A 20,748-nucleotide genomic window follows, 5' to 3' on the forward strand; every position below is an offset into this window, starting at 1 on the left:
ATAAAAGGAAACAAATATTATAACTCATAGTAATATATGATATACTTTAATTCAATGTAACATAATATTACAAACTGTACCATACAATAGAAAGTATAAAACTCTTCTGCCTATAGTAGCTTCATATGCATTGCCACTTCCTTCTTTCACATTATGCAGAAACATGATAGTTATTTCCATTGGAAGGATTATAGAGTTGCAATTCCAGATCTTTCAACTCGTCTTTCTCCTTATCATTCATTACTTCTGTCACTGTTTCTTCAATAATGATGTCATTATCATTCATCTCTTTAGTCTTGCCCCACAAAACAGAATACAGCCCCATAACTATTACAATAGACCCTATGGCACTGAACCAAAAAACCAAGATATGGAATTAAAAACATTGTATATAATTTATACATAAAATATTTAGTTATATTAAGTAAAATGTATATAAAAAATTCATACGTTCCAACATATAATTTCTCCTCAAGTAGGGCCCAGCTGATAACAGCAGTGATGATAAGCAGCAAAGGGGTGAAAACAGAAGCATAGAGAGGACCTTTCTTTGCAATAGTCCAAGATAGTAGACTATATGCTAAACCGGTGCAAACAATTCCCTGAAACAAACATTATCATTCAATTATCAGCACTAATAAGAAAATCACTTTTTTTTGCTAAGGAAAATCAATTAATTAATTCATCAATGTTATAGCTTATAGATGGAATAGGCAGAACTAGTAAAATTTGTGATGGGTAGTTATTGTAAATATGAAAAGCAAAAAAGAAATATATGTGTCACATAAAATGTTTTGCTTTGTGGGTTAATTCTTTTATAAATTCTCTTGCACCATAACAAAATGATACATGTCACTAGTAAATCAATTATTCATAAATTTTGTGATACATGTTATTTATCTTATGATGTCAGAGAATTTGTAAGAGCATATATCATTTTCTAAAAAAATGAATAAAAGTAAAAGACAAGTGAAGCAATTTGGAGAAACGTAATATACAGCATAAAGTGAAGAGATAAGTCTCATTTGATTGTGGAGTGACCAAGCTGAAGCCTTGTGTTCATCACATAAGGCAATAACCACACACTGAATGCTAGCCATGAAACACATGTAGAGGCTGCTTGTATAAGGAGCTGGATAGGTCTTGCTTAAATCTGCCTGAAAAATCAAAAACAGTTATACATTTAACAAAGTCATAACAATGTTAATAAATATAATAAGTACTAATTAAAATTACTTTTGATGAATATGCTTACTTGGATTATGAACCACACTGACCAAACAAGTGCACTAGCAATTAAGGCAAGAGGGCCTAGAAACAAGGATATTCCAGTAGGGGAGGGGCTTGATCCTTCCATTCTCTCTGCATATCTCCAATGAATACTTGATTCTTTTATACCAATGAGATGTCCATGGTAAAATGATAGAAGGAGGGCTCCACCCACACTTAGACATGTCCCTATCACCTTGGCTACCCCGGCAATAGTCTTGATTCTCAAATACTCTTGTCTAGCAAAATTTAAATTGTATCAATTGCTATTGTATTAAGGGAGATCTCAGCCTTTGTTAAGTGGATGATGCAGTGACAATGACAGTGTATAAAACTCGTATACCGTCAATGTATACATTTTTTTTCCTATATGAATTACTATGTTTATGTGCTTCTTATACCTGAAGAGGACTGCAAGGATAAAAGTGAAAGCTGGGAGCAAATTGGTCAGTGCACATGCAATTGTGGGGGTCGAATATTTTAGCCCCATGTAGTACAAAACTTGATTTCCTGTAACTCTGCACATATTCAACCTCAAATGAGTAATTAAAATGGTAATCTTAGTGGAACAAAATATCAATATGGAAATACCAACATAGCTAATCTTCGGTATTTTATAAAAAAATGTAGAAAGCATGAATTCAGTTTTACTATTGGAGTGCTTATTAAATAAGTAATAACGTTCAAAATTCTAAATTTAGGTTCAGAAATTAAGTAAAACAAAAGAATATTTCTATTGGACATTTTTCTCCACTTCAAATCCTATAAACAATATAGTCATCTCTACTTTCCTAAGACCACATTAAGTGTGAGCCGGGTGGCCATATTTATTATTTTCCTTATCATTCTCAGCTGAATTATAATGTCACAATTCCTAACTGTAACATAAACTTGCGTTATTAGCAGTAAGCTAAAAACGAAAATGCACCTTGACCAAATTAAAAGGTAGAAACAATGCTAAAAAGGTAGAAACAAAAAAATGAAACTTACCCTGTTAAAGATGATAAAAATATCATAAATCCAGTGCGCATTGTCAATCGGGGAGCAGTATTCCTGTGGAAAGGATACAAAAATTAAAATATACTTCCTATGACAAGTTTGAAAAGACAAAAAAATAAAAATGATGATGCAATTAATCATTGATATGTTTTTTATTTTCATTTGTTTACCTTCACTTCTTTTGACACATCATAAAATAATAAGCTAATGGCTAATGCTAGGGAAAAAATAAGAAAAGAAGAAAGACAAAACTCACAATTTCCACTAAACTTGTTTTTTTGGGGTACTCGTACATAACTACAAGCCAACCAAAGTACAAGTTGTATACAACTCTATGCAGAGTGGCCAGTGCGTCTATGACTCTGCTTTTCAGTTTCAGAAACTCTGAAACTACGTATAGGTAATGCATTACTTGGAGTTGGGTTAGTTATTGTATTCTTCCCCCTTTTCAATTTTCATTGGATATTAACCATAATATCATTAATATTCATTATCAATTCAATCTTCCTTAGTGTATATTTTGAGAAGCAAGCTGCATCATTCATGAATTAACTAACTTCTCTTAACCATTGGAAAATATGGAAGAGCTATATGATTCCTAGGGTCAAGTGAAGTTAAAAAAACGAAAATAATGAGTAGTTTTTTCTTGTGGTCTGCCCTCCCAACAAGTGTTGCTCAAGAATCGAACTCCTGAGATCTAATAGGCCTTACACTGGTAGATCAACACTTGTTGGTGAGTAGTTGATTTTGAATATTATCATTATTAATATTATTATAGTTATAATATAGTATAATGTAATATTATAACAAATCAGGCCAAGAAAACTTGTAATATTTTAATAGAAAGTGCATATAATAAATATATATTACCGTTCTAACCAATAAGCGAAAGGAGCAAGGGATAGAGTCCCAAAGATTTGGCGATAAGCAACAAGAACAAGAGGGTTGGTGCCAGATTGCATTGCAAGTTTTGAAGTAATATTCATCCCTGAATAGCCTAATTGCACAAGAACCATGGCCAAGAATGGAATGAAACCACTCGCCATAGTTCTCTCTCCGAACTCTCTTATTCACTGCTCCGTCTTTAGAATTTGAACAGAGTGAATCTTTTTTGTAGTGGAAAATGAAATGTGAGAGAGCTATGTATATATTTATGTGTATATATAAAAGGATGAGGAACGGTTAAGTGTACGTAATCGTGCATGAAACTATTTCCTCAGTTCTTTTTATCTTTTTTAACGTGAGTTTTTTTTGTTAGGATTAAAGAGAGAATTGTTTTTTGTAAAGGTAATAAAGAAATGTTATATGTAGCACTTAAATGTATTTTTTTTAATTATTATATGCAAATTAGAGTAAGAGGGTGTATTTTAACCGGAAAAAAATATAAGGCAAGAGATAAATTATTATTTTTACACTTATATTGAAGAATAAAATTGTTATATTATAAATAAAAGTATTATATCTTTCTGTTTTTATGTATTTACTACCTACTGAGAGGATCCTAATTAAATATACACATGTAAGCAATTAAATGTACCTCAAACCTAAACATTTTCTATTTTGTAAAAAACAAAGAAAAAAATTAATAAGTACTGAAAGTTAAGATATGTTTCTCCCATTTAATATGAAGTATTTTTTCAAGTGATAAGTCTAGGTTTGGGATTATTTAAGTTATACATTTAAGTTGTGCAAATAACATATTACTCACAAAGACAAAAAAATTAGTGAAATCATAGTAACTCAGGTGAGAATAATTTTATTGTAAGAAAAGATAATAATTAATATAGTTCATTAGATTTTATTTGTATGATGAAGATTAAAATAAGTTATCATATTGTTAATATCTAACTTTTAATCTTAATCATTCATCTATATATAATTGTAAGACTAATATTTATTGTTCTCAAGTTTTTTACATTAGAATTATTCTCACTTTCACTCGGTAGTTGGTCATGGTATATGGCATACATGATATTTAGTCATATTCATGTCAAATAATCTTAGTCCAGAAAATTAATTTACCAGCAAGAATTTAGGATAAAATTTATATATTATCTACAAACATGACAAACCTAATAACCAAGTTCAAGCTAAGTGGAATGAAAGTCTCATTTACATGTGATACCCGTGTTGGTTACATTACTTTTGTTTGTTTGTACATAAAAATTTCAAACAAAAAAAGAAAGGGACGACAAGTAAAGAGGTTGTTGTGATCAACTTCTGATAACTTACGTGAGAGAATATATCATTTCGGTTTCAGTTTTTTTGTCTTAGCCTTGAAAGTTTTAGCTGCATTGAGTTTTGAAAGAACCAAGTTTGTTAACTTTCAGCCATGCATATATATATATAAGCAACTATGAGAGGGACCATTTCAATTCTCATTATGGTTTCTGCTCACGAAATTTTAACACAATTGTATAGTTTATAATCATTATCATCTTTTTTATCAATTAAGTATGAATATAATTATAAAAACAATCATTGATACTGTCTTAATTTATTATTAAAACAGATAAATGGAAATAAATTTATTTTCCTAAAAAATGCTTACCATTTAGTAACTAGGGAGTATCCAATTTATATATAAGTATAGTTGTTAGTGTGTGAACTTAGCAAAGAATAATATTAGAATTCTAAAAAGCTAAAGTATGAAAATAAAGATATAATAATTTTATTCATACCCTTGAATGATGGTCAACATCACTTAAATAGTAGTGTAAATCAATCAATCTATATATTGATAATTCTAATCTAAATATAAATAGTAATCTAAATTATGGATTGATAATTCTAATCTAAATATAAATAGTAATCTAAATTATCAATCTATGGATTGATAATTCTAATCTTAATCTATTTATTTGAAAAGTAACTCTAAAAGGTAAATATAATTTTTTCCTAATATATTTATTTGAAAAGTAAATTTAAAATATAAATATAATCTTCTCCTAGTTATATAAGATAGTCTTTAAATTTTGGAGGAAGTTTTATATCTCTTTTAGCCCTGATAATAATATATTTCTTAGTGAGTGTAGGTCCAGACGACCCAACAATAATCATTTTATCGTTAATTATCTCTCACTTATAACAGTAAAATCGTAAACATAGTTAATAATGTAGTCTTGATTTTCTAAAATGAAAAATTAAATAAATATGCTCTCTCAAGACCGTCATTTGATAAAAAAGAATGATCAAAACTAAGATTACTAAAAGTAACTCCAACTTGTATATATGTTACACACCGATCTAATTTCTTTTATATACACACACCAATGTTACTTTTACTTAATTCATATATATATATATATATATATATATTTATATTTGTATGATGAAAAGCTACAACGCAGGTGGATGATGAAAATGCAGTTGAATTTTGTATCTACTACGAAAGTGCCAAGATAACTGTGTACCTAAACCAATGCTTCATTTTCAGTTGTCACTTACTCTATATATAGATTTTGACAAGTAGGTTAGGAAAAAAATTATAATGAATGAAAAGACTGTATGTTTTTCCTTCCTTTTCTTCTTTATTAATTTGTATTTTCTACTCTTATTGTAATATATGGAAGATTGGTTAAACTATATATAAAAAGACCGTAAAATTAGTAATGATAAAATAGTGTTTAAATTTTTATTCAAAAATAAAATTAAACATTTATAAAATTCTTCATACTTAAATAGAATTTATAAATGTATCATTTCATTTAAAGAAACTCTAAGAAACGACGTTGGTTCAAAGTGATACATGTTTGATTCTTCTTACACAATGTCTCAGATTCGAGTCTTGTGTTTGGAAAAAATATTCACTAGGAGAGTTAGTCCCACATACCTATGATGTTGTTAATTCGGACAAAATTGCCTCAAATGTGAGGATACTTATAGCAATAAAAAAAATCTAAGAAACATCTTCATGACAACCCTAATTGTGGCTTTTCCTTAGATTATTTTCCTACTATTTCTATGGTAGTGGTTAGCCTAACTTCTTCTCTTATAGCTCCACTCACCAAGAAGAAATGAACTACTCTAAAAGTTCCTCCTCCCAAAAGAGCTCTTACTAGTTTCAACTTTGTCTTCTATATTCCAAAGCCAAAATATGATGACATGCATGTTGCACATGCTAGAACTTAGTACCTTTGTTTAGCAATAGACTTCATCCTTCTTTCTCTTCATTTTGAAATATTGGTCTCTTTATTCTCTCTCAAATTTTTTCTTACCTCATGCCACATGGTGGCTCAGCTCCTAATGACGATGAGCCATGAGGTTGTTGGGGAAGGGGAAAACGTGTATTCCTCTATCTCACCTACTCAAATTTCTTATTGAGAATTTCTAATTAATTGATTTAAGAAAGTTTGTTACTGTGTTTTTTATGTAAGAAATGATATCACCTCATCCTATGCTTAATAACCTAAGATTTTCGAAATATGTGATTAGTGTAGCTTTAAAAAATTAAATCTTAAAGTTTCTTTAAATGAAATGATACATTTATAATAGCTGTAGTTAATATCACATGAATGGATGAATATGATAATGATGATCCATCAAGGGCACGTTCAGTTTACAGGTTCATTTTCTATTATGTTCTTTCGATCTTAAGTGTTTTAAAAGTCATAGTATACTTAATAAATGTATCTGTAGCTTATTTTTTTATCAAATTAATATTTTTTTATTTTTTATTTGTATGTGTATTTTTCTCATGGAGCAGTCCATTTTCTCGCCGGGTGCTAAATTCACTAATTAATGGTATAGTTTATTCAATAAGTATTGACTAAACAATGAACATATATTTATATTTTAGTGAATAATACTATGATGATAAAGCAAGTAAAAGAACGTGGTTTGATCTTATTATAAACCAAAACCAAACATTATATATATGACGTTGTGGTTTGTTGTTTGAAATTGAAAGTGACCTTCACGCACCATCCTCTTCTATTATTTTTGTACTATTTCTTATACTCTTTGCATTCTTCTTCTCTCTTCTCTTAAATCTAATCCAGTTAATCAACTTTGAGTAGATAAAAATTTGTCACTTATAAAAAAAAGCTTAAAAATTTGTTATTATTCCTGGTAAGGATAACTCTCTTTCTTTCTCTACCTTTCTTTATTCTGTCAATCTTAATTATGTTGTTCTCTGTTTCAAGCTAATATTTCTGGGTATAACTATAACTAACCATGTTCTCTACTTCCTCAAAGACTATGATTTCTCTTGAAAAATCATTAGATGTGTGTGTCCTTTGCTTGAAATCCTAGATTTGTTTTTCATGTAAAGCTTTGAAATTTGATGGAGTATACTTGTAGCACTCTATGCAATTCAGAAAAATAATTGTATTGACCCTTTCGCTGAGTTAAAATGAGTCCTAGTTTATTAAGTGGTAATGATTTAGGACTATGATGTAATTTATGTGGATATGATCACCATGTAGGAAAATAGTTCATTTTTTTACCCTCAAGTACTCAAATTTGACCATAATTTTATGCAGGTATTTAGAAGGTACTTTCTCATTGGAGCCTAAATATTACAGCTTTGCAATCATAGCTAAATGGGGTCTGAATGTCCTCCAGCAGCAGTAACAACAGTTCATGTAACAGGTTTCAAGAAATTCCTCGGAGTTTCGGAGAATCCAACGGAGACAATTGTCAATAATTTGATGGAGTATATGAATAAGAAAGGCTTGCCAAAGGGTATAGTTATTGGGAGCTGCCACATTCTTGAGACTGCTGGTCAAGATGCACTTGTTCCCCTTTACCAGACATTGCAATCTGCAATTAGTACCAAGGAATCTGAATCTTCAAGTTCAAACAAAATTATCTGGGTGAGTTGCACATATATTTGATATGTAGTTTCATAGATTAGGTTCTTTTATAGATCAGATCCCTCTAAAGTTGCCATTACTGTAAGCAGATCAAGATTTACTCCTCTATTCATTTTGTCTAGACGGAAACAATTAAAGTTAGAAATAAAACTGTTAATATAATCTAACACTGTAGGCCACTCAATCCAACACTATTCAGTCATTTTCCTTCTGCGCCTGCATATACTAATAAGTTTGCAGTAAATGCAGGCTAACTCTTTATTGTCTAAGTAAGCAATCTTGAATGTTGATCAGTGTGTACTTTATATAACTAGTGCTCTAGAACTCTATCAAAGTCATCGTATTAAAAGCATATATAGTGGTGTTTTACTAATTATATAGTGATGAATTAACTGTGATTAAAGAGCATTGGACTCTGAACTGAAAATTCTATAAAAAAGTTAGTATAGAACTGAAATGAAACCTACTTTCTTTTTAGCTCCTAAAGGTAATGCTAAGCTGAAGTGCTGACCCTAAAAAAGACAACAGCGATTCCGTTAAAGGTCGAGGCCTCGAGGGTCTTAAAGATCATGTATGTCTTAGGCATAATAACCCTGAGAAAGAATAAGGAGAAGGTGCCTTGTTTGTTGGGACTTTTCCTTGGCTGGATTCAGCAATATTAAATATGTAGTCATTTGATTATACTTTTTGTTTCTACATCCCTGCATCTTACGTTCCGATTTTTTCTGAATGTGTACTTTCAGCTGCATTTTGGAGTTAATAGTGGTGCCACAAGGTTTGCTATAGAGAATCAAGCTTTTAACGAGGCTACTTTCCGTTGCCCTGATGAAATGGGATGGAAGCCGCAGGTTAGAATGGAAATTTGAATGCATTTTAAGCCTGCTTTCATCAAACTATTAGCCCTGATCTCTAAGGACACTGCTCTCATTCACTGAAATTCAATTTTATGTTGCAGAAAGTCTCAATTGTTCCTTCAGATGGTGCAATTTCACGAGTACGAGAGGTAAATTGGACCACTGATTTGATTTTTCTCCTACATTAGTCTTCCTAAATCAAACAATATGCACTCAGGCTTGATTTTAGTCCTTATATAGTAAAGTTAAGGTTTTTCTATATGGAAGATCATTTATTTTGTATCCTTGCAAGTATTCTAAGGTGCACTCTTGTTTGTTTAATACTTTTAATAGTTTTGAAGCCTGAAAGCTTACACCATAGTCACTTCTCTTGTACTGTTACATGTCTCACTTAGTAGATTTTTCAATTGCTTTTGGAGCCATGGCATATACAGATATTATGTTCTTCATTATGTCAAAATTGATGCAAAGACAACACAAAGCAAGTGACTTCAAAATTGACGCATCAAAATTTTGGAGTTTGGACTAATGTTTCTTCCTGTATTCATCTGTCATGTGATTTCCTGTAATATGTCCTACAACTTTGTGCAGACTACCCTTCCTGTGGAGGATATAACTAAGGCCTTGGCAAAGAAAGGTTATGATGTAATGACATCTGATGATGCGGGCAGGTTTGTATGCAATTACGTTTACTACCATTCCCTTCGATTTTCCGAGCAGAACGGGACCAAATCTCTTTTTGTTCATGTGCCACTCTTCTTTGTAATTGAGGAAGAGACCCAAATGCAATTCGCTGGTTCCTTGTTAGAGGTACTTGCTTCTGTATGTTAGCACTACCTAGCTCATGTACTTGTTCTGGTGTTGCCATATGCTTATGAAAGTGGATGAGTGTACCTTGACTGCAAAGTCATAATAATAAGTTATTGATTTGAAATGGAAATGTTTTGATGAAAATTTCATATGCAGCAGAGGCCTATGCTTACACAAGTAAATGTGTATTTAAATGTTAACATCTTCAGTGTAATATATTTTGTAATATATTTTGTCAGTAAACATAAACATAATTTATAATAGAATATTATGGTGTCGTATGATCCATGTAATCAATCTCACATTGTGTGATTAAAACTTGGTTGTTACTTCTGGATGAAGTATGTCCAATAGCTTGTCCGAGTAAAGTGTCCTTCTGGTTGGATGCTCAATAAATCAATGAAGCTATTTACAAGTCTGATAAAAGCATCTATAGTTGAGTGCTATTATTCATAAAACCAACTACTTCCTTGCCCTCTGGAATTTCTTGTGCAGATTGACCATGGTAATATGTTGACCTTCTGCAAAATAATTAAGAAAAATCACGATTTTGCGCGAGTTTCTTAGCAGATTGACCATGCAGCAAATTTTATCAAATACCAATTAAAATTCTTCTAATACCAACATCATGTTTAGCTTAGCAACTTTATTTTGTCTTGTTCCATGGATAAGTTACAAGAAATTGGACTTGGATGACCAGGGTGATCACTTACCATAGATTGCACTTTACAACAAAACAAACGTCTAATCGCATTATTTCCATAAACTGACATAGGAATCAGATCAGAACAAAACAAAACAATTATTAAACAGGAATCGCAATATGAATGATAAGGTGGTGAATTGGTGATGTCAGGAATAAGATTAGAACTCAGTGCTAGTTTCTCAAACTCTTTTTTCCTTTGTTATTACAAAGGCTTTCAATTTTGAATAAAAACAGTAAACTGGTCCCGGCGGGGCTCGAACCCGCGACCTTCGGCTCATAAGACCAACGCTCTAACCAACTGAGCTACGGGACCTTGATGGTTATGTTTTCTCAATTAGATTATTTATTTATACGTTACACAATATTTGTAGATGTTGCTTACATAATTATGTGTTGGTTTCAAAAGAATAAAGATTGTGGTTATGTTTTTGTTGGTTGTATTGTGGGATGCTTTGTCCCCCTGACTTTTCATGCATAATGTTACTATTATTTTCTCAAAAAAGAGAGAATTTTATTGAGATTATAAGAATAGACAATGACAAAAATAAGATTCAAACTCCAAAAAATAATAAGGTCGCCACGGTTTTACACCCAACAAAAACTGAACTGCCACGTGTCATAATCTTAGGTTAGTACTGGCCTCTCCATTACAGGAGAGGATCCAGACTCAAGAATTTGGCTCAAATTTTCTCTAGCACAAGAGAATCCAAAACTAAACAGAGAAATGTTGACTACTAACAAAAACAAAATGTTAAGGATCTACATTTTTAATCATTTTTTAATTTAATAAATTATAAAATTTTATTTTCGTTCATATTCCAATATCAAATGATTCAGTATGCATAAGAATTGTGAGGAAAAGAAGTCTCACATTTGTATATACTAGAAAAGTTGAAGTGTACGTAGGTGACAAAACTCAAACCTTAACTGTTGATCAATATGTGGTGTAAAACTTATTTATGTGATTCTCCATTTACATTATAAATTATGAATTAACATGTTATATTATATACATGCTTATTATACTTATAAAGGCGAATAAATGAAAAATATATATGAGGATAAATTCTGGGAAAAAAAACAGCTAGACATAGCTGTCCAAATAATATCCTTTAATTACTCGAAAATGGAAGATGTACTCCACTGAACTATCTGAGTTGCTATGCCTGTCATAAAGTTATGGCCTACATAAATCACATTCAAAGTAGAAGTAGACAATGGTATAAATTCAAATTGTTATTATATTGGACTGGAACTCTACAACACAATTTCATTAACTTACTGTGTCAATGACATTTATTACTAGAATTAGATTTTCTATCTTAAAAATATATCACTTAATATGTTATTTATTTATGATTGGATGAAAAAATATATTTAAATTAAAATTTTAATAATTAAATATTTTTCTAACTAATCAAAAGTGATAACACATAAAATAATATTTTTTGGGACAGAACCTGTCTCCCTCCCATTCTTATGGAAATCTATCAGTTGGGTAGATGTACAACTTTGTAAGACACATCACAAGAACTTGGAGATGTAGTTATTTTCTCTGTCAGTGTCCATAGATTTTTAGGTTCCCACAATGAATCTCATCTTTTGGTTAGTTGGATCATTCATAAATTCCTCAACTGTAATTGTAAATCCACTTTAAAAGTAAATACATATGTGCTGTGCTTCAGCAGCAACGATGATTTTGACAATGTACGGTAGTACAATATTGCCCTTATATATTTCTTAACTAAGGACAAGAAGGGAACTTCATTATATATCTTGTCGCTTGTTGTTTCATGTTTGGTTAGCATAACAATAGTGATTAGTTGAAGTGAAGGTAAACTGCAATGTCAAGTAAACTTCATCAATAATATTAGAGATTTAAGGTTATTATCTGTAGGCCATAACTTTAAAATCATCATCTTTATTAATCTTTGAGACAGTTTATATCTTTTTCTCTTGATTTTGATTTTTACCTGTCAAAATAGAAAAATGTCTCATTTTTGTTATTTTAAATGACCAAGTGAAATTAATTTTTCTAGGAACCAAAATGAATTATCCAAATATTAATTTTTCTTTACAGACCAGTTAAGGTCTTCATTTTTTTCTCCTTTATTCTTACTTAAATATTATTGACTCCAAATTTGAAATTACATGAGGAATAACTAATGCAAGAATAGAGAAGTGTTAACAGATTAACATGTAGGACCACACCAAGCATTGAAACAAAATCCTGGAGAATAGGCAAGTACTATAAAAAGGGATGCATGGAATGTCCAATAGCATATAATCTCTTTCATATTCTAGTTATCAAAACACTTCTCTAAGAGTGTAAGAGTTTGAGGGAAAAGATTTCAAAATGGAGAGAGTCTCTAAGCTGTTCCTGATCCTGGCCATTATGGTTTTGGTCCTTGCTTCAGATGTTGAAGGAACTGGAAGAAAACTCAAGGAGGATAAGAATGTTGATCATCCCCAGAATTTCATTGGAGGCATTGGTGGGACTGGAACATTTCCAGGACCTGGTTTCACTGGAGTGGGTTTTGGTCCATCCATCTTTTGCACTTACCCGGGTGGCTGCACCCAAACTCCAACCCTACCCTTTATCCCAAGTGCTGGAGGGTCCCCACCACATGCATAGAGAGAGGCTAGAAGCGAGTTGAATTTGATTCAGAGGGAAATGAATAAAAAAAAAAGATTTTTAAAATTATGAGATATACTTATCGTATAACTCTGAAGTCTTCTATTTCATTTTCTTCTTCAAAATACAATTTGGAAACGGATATTTAAAGTTCAAAGTTGAGATTATGAAGTCTTTAGTTGAATTACCTAGTAAAGTAGAGTGGAACTTATTAAGCTTTAGTTTGCCTTTCATTTATTTTTATATGTCTATGTGTGTGTATTTAGCTGTTTGTTAATTCTTGTCTAAGTATGGGTGTGATATCATGTCTTTTGAGTTGCAGTTTCTACCTGGCTAGTTTTTGCTGTTCTGCAAGTAATCTTTTTTTCATGAGTTTAAGTTGGTTGTTTATGATTTTTCTTCTTCTTTGTACTCTCTTATGACGACTTGGGACTATCTAGGATTCTCATTCTCAAGAAAATTTTACTTTTATGTCCCTTTCCAATCAAACTTTATAAAATAGTATAAAAATATTAATTCTTTTTTATAATTTTTTTTTAAGTAAATGAAACTTTCTAATTAGTGGATGATACAACGTTAGATAAAAATGGGTTCATGTGATCCCATCCCAACTACATAAAGTCACTCACTTATTTAATCACTAGTACTTAGGACAATATAATTAATAATGGTTAAATAAACAAAAAAATGAAAACTCTTTTACGAGGAGTGATATATCCTTTATTTGAAGCACAAAATATACGAATTCTACCATACTAATGTGCTCAAAATTGACAAGATAGGAAATAACTATTTTGCTTAACCGATACCCTTGTTATACCTTACAAAACTAAATTAATTACTTATATATATATATGCACCGTTTGTTATTATTTACATTTCAACAATTTAATATGTACACAGTAATGTGTAAGTGTTTTTTATACTGTTAGGAAATTATCTATCATTAGTAATATCATTAATCATCATATAATATGTTGATAATGTAAAATAAATAATAAATGATACAATGATAATATATAAAACTTATACACTATTAATATATCTATTTGTTTATGATTAGAGGTACTTCTATCCATTTACAATTAATACATGCTCGTTATAAACAAGCCCAAATAATACTAAATAATTACAACCCTTATACAACTATACATTCATGGATTTAATATGTATACACTAATATTGTAAGTATTTTTTACACTATTAATAATATAATACAAATCAATAGTAGATGATGCGTCAACAATATAAAAAATCTTACTCTGACAATGTATAGATTTTAAACTCTAATTACATATCAAATTCACAAAAACCTCTCCAACAATGCTAACATGCATGCAGAACACAAAACATGCACACTGCCCCGCTCTTAAGAATTACACCATTGATTAACTTTGGTTAACATTATGTTAGAAAAAACTATTTGCCTTTTCCTTTTCTTTTTTAACAGTAGTTGTATGCCTCTTCCATCCCTCAAAGTTCCAACATGTCAGCAATTAAAGTCAAATAAATTTATAAAATAACAAAAAATCTACAACACTTGGGGTGACATTGTCTAGTGAATCTTTTGCGTCATCCATGGATAACTTTTTACATTAAAAAAACAACAAAGAAATACGTTGACACTATGCATCACCATTATTTGGAAACAACGTGGACTCCAACACTCTACCTAGAAACTAGAAACTTAGAATTGCATGGGAATGGCCACCTTGCGCTTACTCAAGTTCCAGCATGCTTCATGACATGATTATATGTGTTTGGGTTTATTTAATTAACACATATTATCTCGTATATAATAAGTTAGGTTTGATAATGTTTTTTCGTGAACATATTATATTCAAACTTTTTAAAAAAATCTATTTAGTTTAACATGTCAAACTTTAAGTAGAAGTAGAGAATACTCCTCCCACTTCTAATTTTACTTTTCGTCTCCATACCGCGTCTTATAATTCTATAATTATCAGAGTTGGCCCTTCAATTAAAGCTAATCTAACCTACTTTGTCACTTGTGCTTGTCACTGTCACCAAGCACCAAGATCATCAACCCTCATAATGTTTTTAGCAACAACTCGAATGAATTATATGATTTTTTATGTATAAAAATCACGTAGAACATAGAAATAAATATGAAAGTTATACCCTTTTCTACAATTTTAAAGTAACTTCACTAATAAACATATGGAATAAAATTATCACATAACAGTCAACATATAAAATCATGATAATTAATATGAAAAATTAATTGTCAAAACAAAATGGTGTTTTTATACTACTAAGGGTATTCCTTCACCCTATTTGGGTAAGTAACTAATTTTTTTTGGGATGTGTAGTTATTCACCCCAACTCGTTTACCGAAATTAAACTTTTAAACTCTTGATCATCCTAGGATTTAGTGAGATATAGTGAAGACCCATAATAATAGTATGGTATGATGTGACAATCCAATTCTTTATTCATATTCATATTTAATGAGAGAAAAACTTGCAGACTTATACAACACCTTATATTTAGAGACAAGTGTATTTTATATTGTTTGGTGTTATCATTTAGGACTAAATTTTAATTGGAATTAGATTTTTAATGTGTTGGCAAGGTTTTGTTGGTTGTCTCCACATACATATGTCTTCATACAAGTCTTTCTCATTTAATGAACTAAATTTATAAAATCAAACAATTTAAAATTAGAATTAATTAATAAAAAAGTCAACTATTAATTAATTTATAATATTTGTTCGGCTTAAACATATTTTTTGTTTCTAGAATTTTAGTGCGTTTTTATTTTCACCATAACCTTTTGTTCATTGTATATCTTACATTTTTATGTTTTAGTCATTCTCTACCATGTTTCAATAGCATAATCAATCAGGTTAACAATTAGTAAAAAAAAATTAATTCTTTATCTATAAAATGTGAGATATCTTTAATAATAGAAAAAAAATTATCCTATATTATATACGAATTTTAATCAAAAACTAAAACATAATAATTGAAAAAGTAAAATCAGAGGTCTAAAATAAAAATTCCATCAATTTTAAGGAAGAAAAATATATTGCTGATGGCTAAGACCAAAGAATAAGATGGGGTTGTAAAACACGGAATATGAAAATGGCACACAAAAGTTGACGCAAATGTAGGGCTAAGGATTGGTTTGGTGTTACATATCAACTGTCCGCTCAATTTCATCCAATGGTCAAGATAAGCCTGTATTTGGCGTTGTACTTTTCATAACACGTTGCATTATTGCACACATGAGAGAAGTCTCACTCAACCTAGAACAAGACTCTTTTATTAATATGGATTATCTGTCTCAATTTAGTATCTTCATTCCTATATTCCATTTATATTTATACATGTGGATATAATATATTATTTTAATAAAATAAAGTTAAAATAAAATATTATTTTTAATTTTTTGACAAATTGATTTGGTTCCCTCTTTATTACTAGATACTCAATAGAGTAGTTCTTTTAGTTTAAAGGATAAAAGTGTAATGGACACAAATAGTTACGCTTTACCTTTTCTTTCTTTTTAAGCCCACTACTACTCAACTGAATTGGTTTCTGCCTATAAAAACCAACTCCAGTTCCTACTTCTTTGTATAAGAGTTGCACAGCCTCAAGGCATTTGTTGTGTTGAGACCCTCTTCTAACTCAGGTTTGTAATTTGTTTCTCTTGTTTCATCATGCTTCATCATATAATTCTTACATACCTTTTAAATTCCTCACGATATTATAAATTTAGGAGCATATGTCTTTATAATTGCATGAAAGTAAATTTGATGCAATAGTAACTTCAATTGTCTTAAGAACTTGTTATATACTTAAAAAGAAAATTCATAAAAACAAAAAATAATTTTTTTATATTATTTGATGAGATTTGATTGACTTGAGACATATAGACATAATTATTTTTGGGATAGACCTTGTTTCATCAATTATACTTTTTTGTTTGTTTATTTTTTTTTGCAATTTTGGCCTTCATGACAACGATGATTGCAATTTCAAACGATTTATTATAGGATAAAACTAGATTGGAAGTCAGCAAACACATATTTATTGATGCACATGAATCTCAAAAATAGATAATTATCAATTTCAACTTACTTATTCTTAATTAAAACGTGAAGTAGACCATACATTAAAAAAACCTTTATTATATATATGCTCTTGCTTAAGCATGCTATGTGTCATCTCATTTTCTTTTTATAATAAAACTATGTTTTTACTCTTTTGCTTCAATGATCTTGGCTAAATTAATCATGCACCTTGGACTGTTTATTTGTTTTACAGCATGAAACTCTGTTTGGAACGTTTTGTATTATGTTTCTCAGGCAAGAAAGCAAAACAAACTTGACGAATTTGTATGTGACATGTGATTTAACTGGCCTTGGTTGTGTCTTTATATATGTTAAATTATTATAGTCATAACTGAAAATGACAAACCCAATAATGTTTGTGATGCCATGCTTCATTTTCCTGTACTGAACATTCTCCATCTTTGTAAAGTTGAAATTTTTTCAGCAAGTTAAACATCCTTAGTGTTCTGCCATTTTTTTTGGGTGCTCTCTAATGATCTTCATAAATTTTAGTATCTATATCCTATGTTTCACGGGTATGGATATAAGTATCGGAAATATGATAATTTTAGGAAGGCAAGAAGGATGAGAGTATATACTGAGAGAGGTAACTAGTGAGTATTAAACAAATATAAGACTACGCCAAAAATATAAATACAGAGTATTGGTATTAAGGATAGATCATCTTTTTTGTAGCATCTATCGGTTCTATATCTTTTGTCTTTCATGAAGATATTTAGACGCCTTTTTGATTGCTTGAATGTGAAGCATATCTCCTTATGCTTTCTTTTTTTTCTCTTTTTTGGTGACAATCTCTTTATGCTTTTAAGATCAATGGCATGAGTTTCTTAATCAACTTGCTCCAATATTCTCATCTAAATGGAATTTCACTTTTACTTTTATCATGGGCGCCTGCATGACAAAGATTATCCACTTCAGTCATTCTTAGCGGATTGCATGATTCTATTCTAAACTTTTCATTACATGTTAAGTATCCTTTATTGGAAGATTGAACTTGATCCCAAATTCTAATCTTAATTTTATGAGTCAATTATGCATCAAAATCATATTTTTAATCTGTATTTCATTCACTGATGATGATGGTGGACTTTGGTTCTGAATTGCCTCTTGTAGCTTTAGACATTTGAGGAGAATGGACACCTTCCTGTTCACTTCTGAGTCAGTGAATGAGGGTCACCCTGACAAGCTCTGTGATCAAATTTCCGATGCAGTGCTCGATGCCTGCCTAGAGCAAGATCCAGAAAGCAAGGTTGCCTGTGAGACCTGCACCAAGACTAACTTGGTCATGGTCTTTGGAGAGATCACCACAAAAGCCAATGTAGACTATGAGAAGATTGTGCGCGACACGTGCCGAACTATAGGTTTTGTGTCGAGTGATGTTGGCCTTGATGCTGACAATTGCAAGGTCTTAGTTTACTTGGAACAACAAAGCCCTGATATTGCTCAGGGAGTCCATGGCCATCTCACTAAGGGACCTGAGGAGATAGGTGCAGGTGATCAAGGTCACATGTTTGGCTATGCCACAGATGAAACACCTGAGCTTATGCCTCTCAGCCATGTGCTTGCAACAAAACTCGGTGCCCGCCTCACTGAAGTTCGCAAGAATGGAACCTGCCCTTGGTTGAGACCTGATGGCAAAACTCAAGTCACTGTAGAGTACTTAAATGAAAATGGTGCTATGGTTCCGATACGTGTCCATACTGTTCTCATTTCTACTCAGCATGATGAAACTGTTACCAATGATGAAATTGCTGTTGACCTCAAAGAGCATGTTATTAAGCCTGTTATACCTGAGAAGTACTTGGATGAGAAGACCATTTTCCACCTCAATCCATCAGGCCGATTTGTCATCGGTGGCCCTCATGGTGATGCCGGCCTCACAGGGCGCAAAATCATCATCGACACATATGGTGGTTGGGGTGCTCATGGTGGCGGTGCTTTCTCTGGAAAGGACCCCACCAAGGTGGACAGAAGTGGAGCCTATATTGCTAGACAAGCTGCTAAGAGTATTGTGGCTAGTGGACTTGCTAGAAGGTGCATTGTGCAAATATCATATGCAATTGGTGTTCCTGAGCCATTGTCCGTGTTTATCGACACTTGTGGGACTGGAAAGATTCCAGACAAGGAAATTCTGAAGCTTGTGAAGGAAACTTTTGATTTCAGGCCAGGAATGATTTCCATAAATTTGGACCTAAAGAGGGGTGGAAATGGCAGGTTCTTGAAAACTGCTGCTTATGGACACTTTGGAAGAGATGATGCTGACTTCACATGGGAGGTGGTAAAACCTCTCAAGTGGGAGAAGCCTCAATAATAAACTGATAATATGTTCCTTCTATAACTCCTTGGTATGTTTTTTTGTCTTTTTGTTGTGTCTTTTTTCTCAGTCTCCAGTGTTTGATAGGTCTTTCTCACTTGTACTGAGAAAAATATACATTGAGCTGAGTATATGAAGGATACAAGGGACTAGCTGCATACCAGCATCAATGTTATGTACTGTTGAACACTAAGATTGAAAATAAAATATTGTGATCTGATTTCTATTCTAATGAATCCAGAGTTTCCCATCCTTTAAAACTGGACCTTCAGCTATTTGTTCAGACATCACAATTCACAGAGGCAATTAACTATTAACTGAATAACAAGGACTATATAACAGTGATTGTAAATAACAGTCATTTACACAAGCATAAAAAAACTTCACTGACTAAATCCATTGTAGTATGTAACTATGTGTCATTCACAAAGCAACACATGAAATGATTTAAAACTATATAATAACAAGTAAAACTGAATTACTATTGTGCAATACCCAATAAGGGAACGCTTCGGATCTCTTCTACTAAATGCTCTGAAAGATAAACAGAATGATTTATCATATAAAATTACCATTCTCTGCTAAGCCAACCCCTCTTCCATGCCCATATTAGGCATGCATATCCAAGAATCAAATGACTTAAAAATTGAAATTAATTACCCTCACTTTATAAAATACCACTGATCCTCAACAGAAATTCATGGTCATGTATACCTTAGTTATTGTTCCATTGAGAAATAAGAATGTAATGTTCCTAAAAATAAGAATGAGTCAATAATAAACAAGCATATGAATGACATGGTAGTTTTGAGGAAGATGAAATTGAAAGGGGGAAAGGCAAAGTAAGATTATTCCACATGGGTTGTCCCACCAATGTTACCGTTAACATCTTAAATTTAACAAGGGTTGCATATGACTAGTATCAGTAGAAAAGAAACAGCCAACAACCATAATAGACTTTTTGGTCCTACCCAACTAAATAACATCTTTGAATTTCATCTTCTATACTTTACTTAAATATCAATCAATTATTAGTATTGGCTTTTTGCTGAGCTAAAATTGAATTTGAGATAATATTAAACACCACCCACTAACTTTAGATCGTTTGCACATATTGTAAAGTTATAGTAATCCACTTTAACGCCTCATCTCATCCGAATTAAAGCAAAGTCATTTCTTTTTATGCCCCTCCACCCTTTTTCCTTGATATATTTAAAATGTTTGTTCATTGTAAAAAGTGATCCA

The 20,748-nt window shown here is 31.3% G+C and overlaps 3 protein-coding genes and 1 non-coding gene across 7 annotated transcripts; 2 read left to right on the forward strand and 2 right to left on the reverse strand.

Annotated features, from left to right (window-relative positions):
* Positions 30 to 3,340, reverse strand: LOC109354332 (WAT1-related protein At1g09380-like). The gene is made up of 7 exons (XM_019596754.1): positions 3,139 to 3,340; positions 2,260 to 2,322; positions 1,671 to 1,787; positions 1,256 to 1,508; positions 999 to 1,157; positions 451 to 602; positions 30 to 350 (listed from the first exon to the last, which is right to left on the reverse strand). Exons 1-7 carry the CDS (start codon positions 3,312 to 3,314, stop codon positions 152 to 154), a joined length of 1,119 nt encoding a protein of 372 aa, XP_019452299.1. The 5' UTR covers positions 3,315 to 3,340; the 3' UTR covers positions 30 to 151.
* LOC109354335 (pyrrolidone-carboxylate peptidase-like) lies at positions 7,194 to 9,835 on the forward strand. Of its 3 annotated transcripts, none has more exons than XM_019596761.1 (5): positions 7,194 to 7,211; positions 7,752 to 8,084; positions 8,828 to 8,932; positions 9,040 to 9,087; positions 9,530 to 9,835. In XM_019596761.1, exons 2-5 carry the CDS (start codon positions 7,812 to 7,814, stop codon positions 9,767 to 9,769), a joined length of 666 nt encoding a protein of 221 aa, XP_019452306.1. In that variant the 5' UTR covers positions 7,194 to 7,211; positions 7,752 to 7,811; the 3' UTR covers positions 9,770 to 9,835. The 3 variants fall into 3 exon arrangements, with proteins under 3 accessions (XP_019452306.1, XP_019452304.1, XP_019452305.1); XM_019596759.1 differs by lacking the exon at positions 7,194 to 7,211 and adding an exon at positions 7,241 to 7,338; XM_019596760.1 differs by lacking the exon at positions 7,194 to 7,211 and adding an exon at positions 7,479 to 7,496.
* Positions 10,694 to 10,767, reverse strand: TRNAI-UAU. Its single transcript has one exon. It is a non-coding gene; the product is annotated as a tRNA-Ile (tRNA).
* LOC109354331 (S-adenosylmethionine synthase 1) lies at positions 16,646 to 19,739 on the forward strand. Of its 2 annotated transcripts, XM_019596753.1 has the most exons (3): positions 16,646 to 16,747; positions 18,303 to 19,532; positions 19,644 to 19,739. In XM_019596753.1, the coding sequence occupies exon 2, from the start codon at positions 18,322 to 18,324 to the stop codon at positions 19,498 to 19,500; it is 1,179 nt and encodes a 392-aa protein (XP_019452298.1). In that variant the 5' UTR covers positions 16,646 to 16,747; positions 18,303 to 18,321; the 3' UTR covers positions 19,501 to 19,532; positions 19,644 to 19,739. The 2 variants fall into 2 exon arrangements, with proteins under 2 accessions (XP_019452298.1, XP_019452297.1); XM_019596752.1 differs by having other exon boundaries at positions 18,303 to 19,739.

The sequence above is a fragment of the Lupinus angustifolius genome, chromosome LG08, assembly GCF_001865875.1.
Source record: "Lupinus angustifolius cultivar Tanjil chromosome LG08, LupAngTanjil_v1.0, whole genome shotgun sequence".
NCBI classification, from domain to species: Eukaryota; Viridiplantae; Streptophyta; class Magnoliopsida; order Fabales; family Fabaceae; genus Lupinus; species Lupinus angustifolius.

Coding starts and splice junctions, on each gene's coding strand:
- LOC109354332 (XM_019596754.1), bottom strand. CDS start 3,314: ATGGCGAGTGGTTTCATTCCATTCTTGGCCATGGTTCTTGTGCAATTA. Junction 1,158..1,255: donor CAGTGTGGTTCATAATCCAA/GTAAGCATATTC, acceptor TTGATTTTTCAG/GCAGATTTAAGCAAGACCTA. Junction 603..998: donor TTATCTCTTCACTTTATGCT/GTATATTACGTT, acceptor TGTTTGTTTCAG/GGAATTGTTTGCACCGGTTT.
- LOC109354331 (XM_019596752.1), top strand. CDS start 18,322: ATGGACACCTTCCTGTTCACTTCTGAGTCAGTGAATGAGGGTCACCCT.
- LOC109354335 (XM_019596761.1), top strand. CDS start 7,812: ATGGGGTCTGAATGTCCTCCAGCAGCAGTAACAACAGTTCATGTAACA. Junction 8,933..9,039: donor AAATGGGATGGAAGCCGCAG/GTTAGAATGGAA, acceptor TTTATGTTGCAG/AAAGTCTCAATTGTTCCTTC. Junction 9,088..9,529: donor CAATTTCACGAGTACGAGAG/GTAAATTGGACC, acceptor AACTTTGTGCAG/ACTACCCTTCCTGTGGAGGA.